General features: G+C 34.7%; 1 protein-coding gene across 3 annotated transcripts in view; it reads left to right on the top strand.

Moving 5' to 3' along the window:
• MARK1 (microtubule affinity regulating kinase 1) overlaps nucleotides 1-16527 on the top strand; it is a 155127-nt gene extending 138600 nt beyond the window's left edge. For 2 of the 3 annotated variants that reach the window (XM_079106785.1, XM_079106787.1), the window contains 5 exons: nucleotides 5228-5328; nucleotides 6603-6767; nucleotides 7791-8042; nucleotides 11888-11932; nucleotides 15883-16527. In XM_079106785.1, the coding sequence (XP_078962911.1) occupies nucleotides 5228-5328; nucleotides 6603-6767; nucleotides 7791-8042; nucleotides 11888-11932; nucleotides 15883-16237 (918 nt within the window). In that variant the 3' untranslated portion in view covers nucleotides 16238-16527. The remainder of the gene's footprint in view (nucleotides 1-5227; nucleotides 5329-6602; nucleotides 6768-7790; nucleotides 8043-11887; nucleotides 11933-15882) is intronic. The other variant, XM_079106786.1, reaches the window with a different exon arrangement.
• Nucleotides 16528-18087: the final 1560 nt, after the last annotated feature.

Genomic DNA, 18087 nt, shown 5'->3' with positions numbered 1-18087 from the left:
ATAGGAATAAGTTTAAGAAATCAGCAATAGCAAGCAATTTAGAATAACTTAGAGGTGAATAGTAGAAGAACAAAAATAGAATTGTAACTTTTAGACCAACAGAAGGGGAAAAAAATCTTGATTGGAGCGTATACACAAAAGGTTGGGGAAGTACTTCTACTAAACTACTTGGAAATGACTTAATTATAAAAGGGCTTAATATATTTTAAAGTAATTTTCCTGGGCAAGCCATTATATCCCTGTCAGCTGGAGGACAGTTTCCAGTATTCTCATCTCACATAGCAGAAATAAATCATTTGGTCCCATTTTTTTTACCACTGCCCCATGGTATACTGTCATTTGACTTAGCTTGATCTTATTTTGCCACGAAAACACTCAGCTTTACTGTCTCCATGCCCAGTTTTATGCCGTTCTCTTGCTCAACCCTGTTTCCATAGGTCACTTCAAGTCCTGTTTCCTGGGTGAGCCTCCTGTGACCCCTGCTCTAGATCTTGTCAGCCTTTCTGGCTCTTAAACAGTTTTGTGTTGTCCAGTTTTGTTCACTGTTGTTTCCCCCATGTAAACCTTGCCTGCTCGTATTTATAATCTGTTGTATATTGACATAGTAGCTGCCTGAGAGTCCTTAGTTCTGAAGTGCACAGTGGGTTCACGAACCATATCATGTTAATTTAAAGAAGGCATGGTATTTAAAATATTATGAGCTGGGGTTGTGGCTCAGTGGTAGAGCACTTGCCTAGCATGTGTAGAGGCACTGGGTTCCATCCCCTGCACCATATAAAAATAAATAAAAAAAGGGTCCATCCACAACTAAACAAACAAACAAGCATTAGTTTGAATTTAAATGAACTATTCTATATTATTTATCATCATCTTTTAACCTAAGTGAAAAGATTGGTAGAGAAATCCTTTTCTTAGCTACTTAATACTAAATTTTAAAAATTTAGTTTAATTTTGGTAATCTGAGGAACCAAAGTAACATGCTTATTTAATTTTAGAAGTTCAGAAGTTTCTAAAGTAAAATTAATAGTCTCCCCTTTCCTGTTCATTGACTTCCATTCTCAACTCTTGAAATAAATAGTGCTAATGATTTGGGTGAATTCTATAATATTTTCTTTGTTAAAGAAAACATAAATGAGCATATCAGATTATTTTATTTTGCTTTTTATAAAAATTATATCATACCGTATCTAGTACATTTTAGTTTTTCTCACTTAGAAAAGCATGGGATCCTGCCAGATCTGAACATGCAGATCTTTTTAATAGCTATATATTATTTAATCAGTATGAATATTAATATTCAACCTCTCCTTCAGAGTGATTGTTCAGAGTTCCATTTTTCCAGTGTGTGTGTATCCTTGTGCTACATTTCTCTAATTAATGTATTTCTGTTAAAGATCTGGGCCTATGTCTGAGCCTTTTTTAACCTCAGCTGCTGAGTGGCAGGTGATCCCCTTCTCTTTGTCACAGTCACCCTCGGTCTGTGCAGACCTCACCCTCACTCCCACTCACCTCACCTAAAGCACCAACACTCCTGTGTTTTAACACACATCATTGGTTGGCCTTTCCATATACACATTTAAAGTTTTAATAAATGCTACCAGAGTAATTACCAAATGGTGGATAATTTAGAGTATTTTTCCACAAGCATATAAACAACTGAATATTATCCATCATTATAGGTTTTGCCAGTCTGAAAGGAAAAAAAAAAATGTATCCTTTAATTTTAATCCCATTATCCTAACTATTGGTGATCTTGAAAGTGTAATCCACAAAACCTAACCAGCTCACTGTCTGGCTCTTTACAGAATAAGCTGACTGATTTCCTGCTTTAAGCCAAAATACCAGCTCTCATCCCTTTTATTTAAGATAATTTCTAAGTTGAAAGAAACTTGAGCATTTATGATCCAAGCTCTGCATTATTGTGAAAATATTGACTGAACAACTAAACAGCTTTTGCCAATGATGATTATTTATCAGTAAAATGGAGTAAGTGAAAAGTACTTACTCTACTCAAGTAACATGACACGGCTCCTTAATTTCTGATGGAAAAAGAAGTAATACCCATCACATGCATAGATAATTTAGAAGTGATAGTTTAACAGTACATGTAATGTTTATAAATAGGAACTTTTTTTAGTAGTAAAAGTTCTTGTTTTATAATATGATGTTGTTGACATGACAGTATAATTTAACATTAGTTTGATATTTAACTTAAGGGTGATATTGACAGATATATAAAACTGACCAGTTGATAACAATGAGGAGAAAATCAGGTTAAATAGATAAATTCTTAGTGAAATTTGTTGGCAAATTATCTGAATTACCTATTTCATTGTTCATCACCCATGTCCATTCTAGACTATAAATGATAGGAATGTTATTCTTTGTAAGGGAACTTAGAACTCTCTCTGCAGTATGCTACAAGAAAAACTATTTCTAGAAATTTCCATCCAAAAACTACATAGGAGTTGAGGAAAAACACTTAGCTAGCCTAAAAACTTGGAAATCAAATATTGAGTTTTGGAAATGTACATATGTTGTGCTGTTTTTTAATCAAAAAGACAATAACACTTATAAATATGTTTTCCATGTAATGATGTTTTATGTATATATCAGCACAAATATATTATAAACAATATAGATACACATAAACATAGATATATAAATATTAACAATACAAAATACAAAAATGATATGAACTGCTGTAGTCTGAATGTTAGTTTTGCCCCAGAATTCATACATTGAAATCTTAACCCCAAATGTGATGGTATTAGCAGGTGGTGCCTTTGGGAGCTGACTAGGTCATGAGAACTGAGCCTCACCAATGGAATTAGTGCCCTTATAAAAGAGGCAACTGAGAGAGCTGGTTTGCCCATTCTGCCATGTGAGATTATGGCAAAAAAACAGCCATCTAGGAGGAGGCCCTCACTAGACCCTGCATCTCCTAGCACCTCAATCTTAGACTTCCCAGCTCCATAATTGTGAGCCTTAAATTTCTGTTGTTTAAAAACTGCAAGTCGGTAGCAGCCAAAAAGACTAAAATATGAACTCTCAGTAAAGAATAACTTTGAAAAATGAAAGAAGAAATTACTTCTTTCTGGGAGACTCAGAAAGCTTTAGAATGCAATAATAATTATAATATATTATATATAAAATTATGACATAATTATGTAAAATGTAATCTCTTTACTACAAAATAAGCCCAAAGAAGGCTTTGCATGGTTGGTTTCTGCCTTGGGAAGTTGCCAAACTGAAGTTCAATAAATCTGGAAGGATAGTTTCCACATGCCCCCAGCTCATCAACAGAAAAGTCTTTCCTGCTTAGCAGTCCCTAGAGCTTTGTTATTTGAATAGGAATGCCAATTATAAAAGTCAAATTTGTATGGAACCTATGTGATATAGAACTAGCTAGACTGTTTCTGTAACTTAACTTTTGCTAATTGTACTCTAAGTTCCCCTCTGTAAAATGCAGCTTTGGCAGATTGGCTATTACACCTGGGCATCATTGGTACTACTTGGAAGGAGATGCCATTCGCCATCACACATTGAGAAGGGAAGACACATCATTGAGAACAGTCAGAAACATCTCAGAGACTTCCAAGGGATGGATGGCTGCACAATTTGACAAGTTTATTCAAACTGAGATGACTCATGATGAGTTAGCCAAAATTATGAAAATGTCAAAAGCTAATATTCTTACGTTGGTACTTTTGGTGCCCATAGCGTGACTGATGTAACTTGTTAGTAATCTCCATGCAGTTTTAATAATTTTTCAAGCACTGTTCTCTATTTTCATTATTTCTAGGATTTTTCCTCTAGATTTTAAGTTTTCATGAACTCTATATAATTTAACCTCCTCAATAGCTTGTAGAAGCAAAGTAGAAAATAATTTAAAAGCTCAATAATTAGAAATCTATTGGTCAAAATAAAATATGGTTTATCTGCATAGCTGTATATTCTGCAGCCATAAAACTTTTTATCATTTAACATAGATAGAAATTAATGACCTGTTAATTAAGAATGCAGTAATGAAGTGATGTGTTAGTTTTTTAAGAATTGTAATGCAAGTTAGTTTCCTAACTCCATTTCTTTTTTCTTTTGGTTAACATAGACTAAGTCTTATCTTAAAAAAAATTTAATAATCTTAGCCTCTTTTGCTAACATATTTTATAGTTTTTAATTTATGCTTTTCATATAGCTAACATATTTTATAGTTTTTAATTTATGCTTTTCATATAGCATGACAAAACTTATTCTGCCTAGCAACCTGCACTGTTGAAAGGTTTTAAATCTGCACTTACACAGTTTTGCTTATGAGATATTCTTGTCCTTCTCCCAACTGAATAATGGGGGACTTTCTAGCCCCCATTATTAAACAAATTTTAGGTTAATTGTATATTTTAAAGAATAGTGAAAGCTAGACTATCCAAAAAGAGGATAACTTTTTCTGTTGGAGTAAGAGTGAAACAAGATTGTTTTATCCTTTTTGAAAATCATTTTTGTATATTTTATTACTGATAACAGTCAAGGTCTTTGGCAGGCATGGCAATGGGGGTTACCAGGCAAGGATTGTATGTGTGAAGAATCATCCATCTGTCTATCCATGTTTTGCTTATTCTTTCTCTTCCTCAGGCTTGGCCTGCCTCCTGGCTAAAACCTGAGACCAGAGGAAATATCCTCAGAGTGGCACTGACCCACTCTATTGGCAGCCTCTGTGAGGTGTGCCTTTAACCTGGAGCTTTAGATAACTTGCTGTTAAAATCAGCTGGGGTGATAAGGGTTGTCCAGCAGGTGACGCATGGTAGCCCACAGGCTTCTGGGAAGGTGTGCCATCTTCATTGCATGGGATCCTGAGAGATTCAGTAGGGAGATGGCACTCCTAGTTACTTGGAGCTGCCTGTACCAATACTCTGCCCTCTCCCTACCAGCAGCTCACAAAAAGAAGGAGTGAATGAAAACCCAGCCTTTTGTTGCTTCCAAATGACTGCTGACTGATACTGTAGGATTTTAACCATGATAAGTTTGCTTCTTTTAATGGTTTACCTTCTCTCCAAAAATCCAAATATGAGAGTGAACAGAGGAGAGGAGATAGAGCTTATTAATATAAAATTCTAAGCAGCTAAGATTCTAATATGAATTTTTTTCAAATCCTTAGCAGTTTAAACACATTTCTTTGACTTTCCACAAATAGTTCTAATTTTAAAATTGCTTTTCTTTCTTACTGAAGAACAATGTGTATACTGGAGGTAGCATGGCAAGAAGGAATACATACGTCTGTGAAAGGACCACAGATCGATATACAGCATTGCAGAATGGAAAAGACAGTAGGTAAATGTCATAGTTCCAAGTAGTAATATCTTTGTCACTGTTCTGCATAGTGCTTTTGTAAATAAACAAGTGCCTGTAAATAAACAAGAGGAAAAGAAATATAAACTAGTAAGGTTGTAACATGCGTCTTACTAAGGCATCTCCCTTTTGTACCAGGAAAATATTTAGGGAAAGCAGGAGGCAAATCTGGAAACCTGTGAATTTCTGAATAATATATGGTAGTATATATTTCCCTGCAGCAAAGCAGATCATATGATCCTAATCTGTTCTTCATAATTTGAATCTTATTCTCTTATGCAGCTACTGCTTCCTTCTCTCCTTCCCTTTCCACTTCCTGCCAAGCTATTATTATTATCCAAATAATAAGAGGTTACTTTTCTTCCTTTAAAGAAATGTAGCCATGCCAACTGATTAGACAAGACCATGAAATTCTTAGTGTTTTAAGTAAATTATGATAAATAATATATTTATTATTTTAAGAAATTAACTTATTTTCTCTTGAGTGGAAAGAATTACTTATTAAAATAACTCAAACAAATATGGAATCTTTTTGCTACTTAAACTAAATTCTTTTCTTAGTTCTACCACTAATCATTTCAGTGGAGTGGATAGACCTTGTCATATTCATTTCTTCTCAATGAATAGCCATGTAAATTGTTAGTGTAAGATATGCAAAGATAAATGTATCTTACTTGGACATAAGATCCTTTATGCTAGACAGCTGAAAATAGATTAATGATTTACTGTTTTTCCTATGCTAACTACTAATCTACAGACCCTATGTTTACAACAGTTAACCTATTGATTCATGATATGAGCTAAAAGTATTTTGGTGATATTTCCAGATAGTGGTTTTGGTATAATTAAGGCTTCTTTTATGAATAATTTAGGACAGTGCACCACAGCAACACATCACACAAAGTTGTAATTCGGGAGAAGTGAAGAACACCTCCAATCATAATCATTTCATCTGAAAGTGTCACACATATACAAAAATTGTTTCATACCTTCTCACATTCACATATATAGAGCAAGGTATGTGAAATCTTCAGTAGTAGATAAATTCTCCCTATATAATTTTTTTCCCTATGTACTTTTAACAAGAATATTGTGCCATAGTCACCAGTAATGCCACTAGTGTTAGCTTCTTTCAAGCGTTTCAATCATGAAAAGTGTTAGTCAATGTAGACTTTTCAAAACCTATTTCTTAAATTTTAATGAAGTTAATTTTTTTCTCCATTTTCACGGTCTTCTCAACCATTTCATGTCGAAAGCCTTACAGAGATGTCTGCAAGTAGCATATCTTCTGCAGGATCTGCTGTGGCCTCTGCTGTTGCCTCAGCCCGACCTCGCCACCAGAAATCCATGTCCACTTCTGGTCACCCTATTAAAGTCACACTGCCAACCATTAAAGATGGCTCTGAAGCTTACCGACCTGGGTAACATCTTGATCACATTTCATCTTCTTCGTTGTTTTAGAAAATATAGAACCATTTGAAAATACATGCTAGTCGCCATCACATGAAAGTTTTCTGAAAAGACTCAGTGTGGTGGAGGAAAGGTCTAATTGTAACATACACAATTACTATGTGCTTTAGCTGTTATCAGAAATGTTGCTGTATAATTCAAATAATTTCCTAGAAGAATTTTCTTAAAAGGATTTTATTTTAAACCCATCCATGAAGTAATATATTGCTGCCTAATTTATCATTTAAGTAAACTGAGTTTTTTACTATTTAAACATACTCAAAAAAAAAAAAAAAATAGACAAAGGAGTAACTGACTCCTACAAGTTACTTGTATTATCAATGAAACAGATGAACTCAGAGAACTGTCAGGTATAAAATTAAAATTAGATATCTGTTTTTCTAGTTTTTAATCTGTTTTAGCATTTCTCAACTTCAGAATATCTGAATATTTTAACCCTTTAATAATTAGGTGTTATAAGTCATGGTGGTAATGCCATATAGCATTATGCTATCACTGAAGCCTACATTAGAAATAGGAAATGATTTTCATCAAAGGATTTTTAATAAACAATAAAATTCATGTTCCACATTGCCAAGTAGTTTAATAGAATACAAAAGGAGTATTCTTTATCTGAAATTTTTGGGACCAGAATTAGTTTGGGATTTTGAATTTCAGATTTTTAGATCATGAAGTTTTATTTATTTATTTATTTATTTATTTATATGAACATATATATGTAAATTCAGCACCCTAGTGGGGCATTGCTGATATAAAAAGACATTTGTCTGTGTTCCTGTTTCAGTAATTTTAATTTTATAAAATGTGTTGATTTCATTCTAAAATGCTAACCCGTGTATCACATCTCTGTAGTGAACAAATAAAATTGAGCAAAAAAGAAGTAGCCATAGCCATTTTTATTTTTTCAGTTTTTAGCCGAGTAAAAGCATTCACTGTCATTATTCTGAATAATACATCTTAATTTGTCCCAATAGTACAACCCAAAGAGTGCCTGCTGCTTCCCCATCTGCTCACAGTATTAGTGCCACCACTCCAGACCGGACCCGTTTTCCCCGAGGGAGTTCAAGCCGAAGCACTTTCCATGGGGAACAGCTCCGGGAGCGACGCAGTGCTGCTTATAATGGACCACCTGCTTCACCGTCCCATGAAACAGGTGCATTTGCACATGCCAGAAGGGGAACGTCCACTGGTATAATAAGCAAAATCACATCCAAATTCGTTCGCAGGTCAGTACCAATGCACTGTCATGTTTTGTTTCTTCTAGGAATTAGGAAGAAACTTGTTTTTTCCATTGATATTTTCACTGATTTTTTTTTCCAGAACAGTTTCATGACATTTCATTAGAGCTGCTCTTTTATAGAAGTTGGACAAAAATCTTTTTAGGAAGATATAAAATCTTTTTCCTTAAGAAAGAAAAGGAAAAAATGGACAAAATTAGGATTTAAAACTTTTATCAAATAGGGTAGAAAGATCGAGAACTTAAGAAAGATTGAAAATGTGCATTTTAACATAAAGATTATCTCTTATTTAAAGACCTTGATTTAGAAAAAGGAATCAATTGTGAACTAACCTGTATCCTTCAAATAATAATTCTTATCTTAAAAGTACTTTTTTAAACTTTTTGTTTTGGCAGTGCTGAGGATTGAACTCAGGGCCTCATACACGCTAGGCAAGTGCTTTACCCCTGAGCCACATCCCCAGCCCTTAAAAATACTTTTAAATTGCTCACTAATAATATATATGTAGTTTACCTTTTTCCTTCTTTGTATAAAAATACTAAATACTAGAATCACAGATTTCTTATGTAATTTAACCTCATAAAATCTTAACATCACACCAAAATATAGTAAACACAAAATGAATGCTTGTATAATAAACTTCTGATCTAATAAAACAGTACAGTTTTACTTTTTTCCCAAAAAGTTAGCATACATGTACAATGCACATTAATCACACAGGTTGCTGAACACATGCCAGCTGATGTAAATTTGACCTACTACTGTTACCACTAAATGCTTACTTAGGCCTATTATGTACAAAGCATTGTGCCACGTGCAAAGCAGGATATAAAGATGAATGAGATGGCATCTTTGCAGTCTTGCAAGAAGCAGACATGTAAAACAGCTAACCATGATGTAAAGCAGAATGTGTGATAGAAAAAGTATGTGCAAGGTGCTAAGAGTCCAGAGTAAGGCACCATTGTTTCTGTCTAGGGGCTCCATCCATATAGCCACTTCAACTGATCCTTAACTGATGGGTATGAAATTATTATACTTTCTTTAAAGAACATTAATTTTCAATGTCATTAGTGTTCCTAGGATTTCAAAGAGTGGATATGGGAAAGAGAAGAATCAGCTTTAGTCTGCTGCCTTGTTATGGAGCCATTTATGGACTCAGCTCATAGATCCACTTGCCCAGGATCACACAGTTGAATTTAAAACTTTGTCCTCAAATGCGCCACAGTTTCTGACCATATCAGTCAATGATTTTATGCTATTTGGGCAATTACTATGCAGCACTAGAGAAAGATCAGAGGCTCACAGCAGAGTCATCAAGAAAGTTAGAGGACTTGACTGACCATTTGCAAGGTACTCATCAGATTATCAGTAGTATCTGCTTTTGGAATATGGCTGACTACTTAAGCTATTTTTAGGAAGCCATAACCTTCTCATGGTTAAGCCTGCATTGATTTTAAAGTGTAGAAAAATAGGTTTTGAGTTTAATGTTTAATTGCTAGTTGTACATTAAGTGTTGTGCAAAACATTTGTCTTTACCTTGCAAGAAAAATTTAGATTCTGGGGAAAACATAATAGAAAGTGATATGGACAAAAAGTCAGGGGGACAGAATGTCAGAATAAGAAAGTTCCTAAGAGAGGGTCTGTTGGAAGTTTCAGAAAAAGGATTGCCATATAGTTATTTAATAGATATTTGAAGACCTACTATATGCTAGGCACTTTTTTAGGTACAGTTGATGCAGTACTTAGGAGACTAGTATGACCCCTGCCTTCCTATGAGCAGCTTACTTTCTGCAGCGTTTCACACACATTTTCCTCACTTGGCTCTAATTTTCTTTCACCTCAGAAACTAAGTATCCCTTCAAGACCCTTTTGCTGGTTCTTTTCAATTTCAGACCTTCTCTTTTACTCTTCCCCTTGCTGGTTGCACATCTGCCATGTAGGACCCTGACTATCCTTGGACACCCTAGGCATATCTGTTCCAGGAGTTGGTACTTGCTGTTCATTCTGCCTGGAAACCTTTGTCCCCAATACCCACATGACTTGCTGCTTCTGCACCAAATGTTATGATTTTCTAACCATAGCATGTTCTTATATAGGGAATAACCTGTCTGTTCAGTCAAGTATATATTGCCATGTATAAGGTATTTGTTTTTTAAGTTTTAAGTGCTGAAGAGCCAAACTATACTGCATGTGATCTTATAGCTAGCTACACCTTCTGTATCCCTAGCTGCCTCCCACCAGACTACTTAGAGCAGACTCCCTGGGCTGTGAGAAACAATTGCTAAGTAGCAAAGGTTCTTCCAGTGTTCCTACTGGCAGGTAGGCTGGACAGAGTAGGAGCCAATCGCTACTTCAACTCATTATAATACAGAAAGTAGTGTATAAAGGAAATTTCATTCCTATTGCTTAAAGTTCAGGCATAGTAGGGTAGGTATCTAAGAGTGAGTTAAAATGCAAAATGTAAGTAGGACAGAAAAATCCAGTGATATCTGTATCCCCTCTTATAAAGTCATTTTATCTTTGCCTCAGAGATCAACAGCATTACTATCTTTTTTGCCAAATTAGAGCACTGACCTTCTTTAGTATATCAGTACATCTACATGTAACTGAAAATGTACTTTTCATTTTAAACATGCCCAGAAATCTTTTTATTTATTTCAGTTTGCTATAATGAAACTAGATTTGTAGAGATGGTTGTGAATTTTTATTAAACTTTCCAATGAAAATGTTATTTAAAGTAGAAATAGAAGAAACTTTTTGAATGTGAGAATACAGTTTTATCCTTTTCAATTTTGACAGAAAAATGTTTTTTATGCAGTATGTTTGTCAAGAAAAGCCATAAGGTCCTTCAAGGCATGAGATAACTTATATTTCTAATAACCATTTCAGTAGAGCTTGTTTTAATTTGGGGAGAGGGAGAGTGGCACTGATTTTCTTCCTGTTGCTTCACTTTTGATATAATGTAAATGTTTCTGGAATGGTTAAAACAATAAGACAACCTTAACTTACAGATTCAAGTTGATGAGTTTTCCCAGCTACTTCAGAGTACTTTGCTCTATATCACAGGCCATCTCTTAATATTTTTGAACTGGTTTGTAACTTGATACTCCTGTGTAGATATTGAATTACCTTTGAAAATGACAAAGTGGTTTAAATTTTGGGAGACTTCGACAATATTAATAACCTTCAACATAAGGACAATTAGTAGTGTTTTCCTGGTTTTATTTCACAAGTGGATATTCAGGTAAGATCAGTGTTTTTGTTCAAGGTTGAATACATGTTTTTATACTCATTTGTTTCAGTAGGCTATTGACTTGCTGTGCATGAATTGTTGTATAACTTGTGATGTCAATTTCTTATTTAAAATTGGTATTTATTTTTAGAAATATATGTATGTATGTACTAACTGCAAGGTGATTTTTCTCAATTGAGCGACTACTAGATTTATATGTAATAAAAAAGATGAAGTTAAATCTTCCTACTAGTAATTATTAAATAGCCCTATCTTTAGATTATGCTATACTAAAAGATAAATTATGATTAAAATTGTGTCTGGGAATTGGAAGATCATGTTAAAAACAAAAACAAAAACAAAACTCCTAAGCTTTCACCTAGTATCTCCTCTTGACAATACCCAGTAGACGCTCAATAAATGATGGCAACATGCAGTTATGATGAAAGATGTGAGCAACAGTATAAGACTGCCTAGTAATAGAAAACTGTTGTGGTAGAAGTTTGCTCAACAAGCTAATTTTAAAATCATTTTAGATGTAGGTTTTCTTGATATATTTTTCACTTTTATCATTAAATCTCAACCTTCACTTTGTTTTGAGGGATCCAAGTGAAGGCGAAGCCAGTGGCAGAACCGACACCTCAAGGTGAGGAGCCACTATTAATACTTCGCTGCTAGGTCCCCGTGAATGGAAGCGGACATTCGAAATACTTTCAGCACTTAATAATCATGAATAGAACTAAAATAAATAGATAGTATGTATGTTGTAAATTTTTGTATTGGGATGGGTTTTCTAATGTTGCCTAGCATTTAATTAAGTTTAATTAATTTTAAGTTTGTGTTTTCCAAAATTGTTTTGCATTGTATACTTGGTTAAGCCTTCCTATTCTATCAGATATGTTACAGCAGAAAATTTAATAGGTTAAAATTAACTGGTTCTTTTCACTATTACAGTGTGACTAAATTATCCTAAGTCAAATAGCAGAAATAATAGTGCATTGAGGTAATATGCAGGAAGATTTGATATTAATGTGTATTTTAGGTGAATGGTCAGTCTTGGGCCACATTTTAAAACTGTGTCCTGCCATACTTTATGGGGGTTTTGACCTTTAGTACTACTTGGGTATCCATTCTCGCAAGGGGTCTCAAACCTGAGCACAGTCAGACTCATAGGGAGGATTTGATTTAAAAAAATAAATAAATAAAAATAGTGCTGGTCCTGTCCCCTTGTGACTCAGTGCAGGGTGAGGGAGACCTGAGCATTTGCATTTCAAACAAGGTTCCAGGTCTTATGGATTCTGGTCTGAGAATCACATTACAGACAAGTTAGCCTGTGTGTTCATATTTGATAAGTGAAAATTTTAGAAAGTGAGAGCATTAAATTATTATTTTGAGTATACACAAACATTAAGGGATACAGTATAACTCTCAGATCTAGCTTTATTTAGGAATAATTTTGAGCAGCTCAACACAAGCCTTTGATTTAATTTTGACTTTTTTTTCAAAGTATTTGAAATGTGAAACATAATGAGCTTTGGAAAAACTTGCTATGCAGTGTTCTTTATAAACTGTGCTATATTTATGTTTAGTAATAATCATTGACCTGCTTCTTTGTAGAGGGTAGGTACCTGAGTCCCCATGGTAGGAAGCAAAACCAATATTTTTAACTTTTTTTCTACCTATTAAATAAACATGGAGTACTTTTGTTTTTAGCGCCTCCCTCGCATCTCATAGTGTATTTCCACTAAGTTTCCCCTGGAGACATTGAGTAGTGTGTAGTGTCACAAGTGGCCACTAATAATATTGTAATTAATCTGCATGCACTTTTATCCTTTTAGTATGACTACCTAGTTTAACATAAGAATTTAATAACTAATCTTTTATAAATGTTACAAAGCAATTTTCACATTTCCTTTTCTTGATTGTTGTTGGGTTTTTTTGGTTTGTTTTTGAACAAATACTTATTGAATACCTACTGTCTATAAGGTACTTGCTGGTCATTTAATCTTCACAACAACCAGGTTAAAAAATACCTTTTTTACAAATGAGGAAATTGCAAGGGTCATAGGTGGGGTACATCAGTCCTAATGAGGTTCCTTTGTTTCAGAGAGATGGTGTGGTACCATGATTAAAAGCATAGGCTCTTGAGCTAGGCCATGAAGGTTGGAGATGTGTTCTACCATTGACCTTCTTGTATGACTTTGGGGAAGTTACTTCAGTGCTTCGTGCCTCTATTTCCTCATCCTGACTGCCTCATAGGGTTGTTGTGAGGGGTAAATGAGGGAATAATACATGGCAGACACATAGGACAGCTCCTGTGCCTAGGAAGGACTCAATAAATGTTAGCTGTAATTCTGTTCATATCAGCACTTCTAGGAGCTTTCTACAAACTAACGTTATCAGTGGCAATGCCTGTGAGACACAGTAGAATAACCTCTTATATCTGCCTGTTGTCCTAAGGTCACCTTAAGATCATCTGGGGAATAAGACACCTAATTTTTACTCTTCAACTTTCAACTCAGTAGTTCCATGACCTTAGAAAAGTAGTTTTCTAGCCATCAGTTGTGTTTTTAAAAAGAGTGCCCAATCAAGTGATGTGGCAGGCCCCCTCCATTCCTAGCATGCATAATGAGTCCACCACTGGAGTTATGCAAGTGATGCTAATAGAGGACTCTGGTTGGCTCTCCCGGCCCAAAGAAGCTATGATGCAATGGCTTAGATTTAGTGAGCAAAGAGAGGGAGGTAGAGATGTGAAGTAAGTACTTTCTATGCTTATTTAACAGTCTGTGGAAATTTATTTTCTCTACCTTTTTCATTATTTTCTCAAGTTTGCATAGTTAGCAAATTTTGGATACTCAAATACATAGAAATGAAAGGCACTATACACACACACACATATAATGTATACATGCGGATATATACATAAATATATATATATCATTATTTATATAAAATATTTATATAGTGGATTATAAACTTCTTTCAGAGTATGTAATTTTTTCCTTAAATCACAGATTAGTGATCTAGGTTAAGTTTAAAAAGTTGTAACATTTATCTGTATTTAGATAATTTATAAATTTAATTACCTGGTATTAATGAACAATCTACTAATTTTGCTTTCCTGTGGTTACTTGAAATAGATTTTTCTTGTTCTATGTTATTTTGAAGGTACCTCCATAAGCAAAATTCAGTGAGGTAGATTAATTTAACAAATATGTGTTAATCATATGCTACTCTGTGCCCAACATAGTTCTAGGTGCCCAACATAGTTCTAGTATGTCAGTGAATGAAAGACAAAATTCCTGGTCCTCTTGGAGTTCACAATCTAGTGGTAGATTTAAATGATAATTAACCTAATTAATGGGTTAAATAGTATATTCTAATGTGATTAGTGCTCTAGAGAAAATAGAGTAGAGTCATACTAGGGTCAGAGTCAGGGTATAGTAGGGTGGTTAGGGGAATCTTCAGGGAGAACATGAACAGAGATTTGGAAAAAGCAAGGGAATTAACCATGCAGCCATCTGGGGAACTGCCTGTGTAAAAACCTGGAGACAAGAAGATACCCAGTGTGTTTAAAGAGTAGCATGGAGACCAGAATGACGTGATTAGAGTGAATAAGGAGGGAGATGATAAGAGAAGAGGGGGCAGGCCCCATGTAGTGGCTCATACTTGTAATCACAGTAACTCAGGAGGCTGGGACAAGAAGATTGCAAGTTCCAGGCCAGTCACAGGCACTTGGCAGGACCCTGTCTCAAAATAAAAAAATAAGGGCTGGGGATGTAGCTCAGTTGGTAGAGTGCTTGCCTCTCAAGCACAAGGCCCTGGGTTCAATCCCCAGCACCGCAAAAAAATAAAAATAAATAAATAAAATAAATAAAATAAAATAAAAAGGACGAGGGATGCAGCTCAGTGGCAAGGTGCCCCTGGTTTCAAACCCCAGGACAAAGAAAGAGAGAAGAAAAGAAAAGCAGCCTTACAGATGGTTTTAAGGTTATCTTTAGTGAAATGGGAAGCCATTGGAGAATATCATGAAGTGTACATATAACATCTTTATGCAATTACAGTACAACATTCTTTCTCAGTGTTATCAGGTGTAAATAATTCTCTTTTCCTCTATAGTCATTACATTCCTTCTACCCAGAAAGGACAAAAAAAGAGGACATTTTTCATTATATTTCATACATATGTTTTACAAGCAGAATACTAATGATGCCTGCTAGTGGTTCCTAGTGTGTGTGTGTGTGTGTGTGTTTGTGTGCAGAAGATAGACAATTCGTTTTTGCCAACTTGAACAGAGAAGTATGAAAGAAACTGAAAAAAAATTCAGTTCTTCATTTTAAGCTGCAAATCTGTTTCCCACAAACAAATGTATTTAAGAAAATGTGCTACTTTAGATGGATGATGCTGAAAGTCAAAACAGATGACATTCTCAGGTCTGCTTTAGAGCAGCGAGCTAACATTAATATTTCTGTCTACGTATAAGTTGAATAGCTTTAGTAGGCACTGAGTTGTGATCACTCGTATTTTATCTATGTATTTATTTCTTTGCTGAATGGAATTCTGTTTTCATTCTTTCCCTTTATCCTCTGCTTCCAGAAGTACGTCAGGGGAAGCAAAAGAAAGAGACAAGGAAGAGGGTAAAGATTCCAAGCCGCGTTCTTTGCGGTTCACATGGAGTATGAAGACCACTAGTTCAATGGACCCTAATGACATGATGAGAGAAATCCGAAAAGTGTTAGATGCAAATAACTGTGATTATGAACAAAAAGAGAGGTTTTTACTTTTCTGTGTCCATGGAGATGCTAGACAGGATAGCCTCGTGCAGTGGGAGATGGAAGTCTGCAAACTGCCGCGTCTGTCACTTAATGGGGTCCGTTTCAAGCGAATATCTGGGACTTCTATTGCCTTCAAGAACATTGCATCCAAAATAGCAAATGAGCTTAAGCTATAAAGAAATCCAAATTTACAGGAACAGGGATGATACATCCATAAATGAGGTACAGTTTTTGAATGTACTGGTAATGCCTAATGTGGTTCACCTGTGAATCTCCCCATGTAGAATTTTCCCTTAATGCAATAAGGTTATACATAGTTATGAACTGTAAAATTAAAGTCAGTATGAACTATAATAAATCTGTAGCTTAAAAAGTAGGTTCACATGTACAGGTAAGTATATTGTGTATTTCTGTTCATTTTCTGTTCATAGAATTGTATAATAAAATATGATTGCTTAAAAACTTGTATAGTTGTCTAGATTTCTGCACATAAATGTACGTTTGATGCTTTGAGTTGAAAGTGTTTTTCCCTGTTATTTACATTTTGGTGGGTTTTTAAAATTCTTACCTCCATCATGCAATTTTGAAAATTGTGTCCAAGATTAAAAGTGCACAGAAGTAGTCTTCACCATTGTAGCATGGACTTTTAAAAATTGTTTTAAAATCATATTTAAAATCAAACCAGAAGCTGATAGCTTTATTATACACAGAATTATTCCTGCTTATCTTTGCTCTTAACCTTGTTATCAAACAAGGTTTAGTTAAGAAGATACAAAATGTTTACAGTGTCAGCACTTAGAGTTTTTAAAATAAAGTACATGAAAATAAATAATAGCTTTGGCTTGAGCTAAGAAGTACTGAGGAAAAAATAAATCTATACCAGGTTTCTTTTGAACTTTGAAGTGTTTTTGTGTCCCACTGATAATTGTAGCAGCAAAATTGAAAAGATTCAATACTTCAACAGGCTCTTATAATGTAAACGTCACTTAAGTCAGCTGCCTTCAGAATACCACAGTGTAATTGTCAAAATGTAATAATATTGGGACTGTTTCATAGCACAAACTCATCTTTACAGTGTTGATCAATGCACCAGTTAAGAAATAATGCCACCTCAGGAATTAACTGGCATTGGGAACTTTTGCTTCATTCTCCTCCCATCCTCTTCATCCACCATCCACCCTGCCTCTATAATCTCTGTAAGTACTTAAGAGACTTGTGAACAAAACATACTATTTATAACAGTTTATTAATGATTTATGCTTATGTGGCTGTTCAGTTTGTTCCCATGTAACCCATTTGTTTTCAGTATTTTGCCAAATTTCTTGTATTATTCTTCATCATTATGCCTTTAATGTGCAGCTTTGTAATTGGGCATTTGCTTACTTTTCTTTCATAATTAGTGATGTATACAATGTAAAACCACTAGTAAAGGTACCTTTTAATACTTGTTATTTTATACTGAATTAGCCTTGGAGGTTGACTGTGCAATGTTATTTAATGTTGTAATTACTGTAATATCAACATATGGGCCCCATCTGCACACTCCTGAGAAATAGTATTCAGATTTTATCAAAGAGAAATAAAGCTGTGATAAATGCTGTAGTTCTAACCTGCATTGGAAAGCTCTAAGTGTAGGTGATTTGCCATTCCATAATGGCTTCTGGACGAAGGTGAATTTTACGTTCTGTACTGTACTGTGATGTAGCTTTCTTCTGTAACAGTTCTGTTCTAAAATGAAGTGTATTTTTGCCTTAGCAAAGGGTGGTGTTTGGAAAAAAGCAAAAACAAAACTGTAGCCCCTTTTTAATCTAGTGTCCTTCAGAACGAGTGATGCGGTCCTTTCTTCACTTTCACTGGTGCCACTGAAATTTTACTTGAACAGTTCTCATAATAAAGCACTCGTCTTTGGCTCTTTATCAGAATGTGAATTACCTGTTTACTAGGACAAAAATATTCTGAATGGGGAGTTTATTTGATGTGTTCTAAATTTAGTTGGCAAGGAGTAAAATTATGTAGGTTTTCAAGA

This window comes from Sciurus vulgaris, assembly GCF_902686455.1.
Source record: "Sciurus vulgaris genome assembly, chromosome: 12".
Lineage (NCBI taxonomy): Eukaryota > Metazoa > Chordata > Mammalia > Rodentia > Sciuridae > Sciurus > Sciurus vulgaris.
The sequence above is the reverse complement of the archived record's forward strand: the minus strand, read 5'-3'. Positions and strand labels throughout refer to the sequence as shown.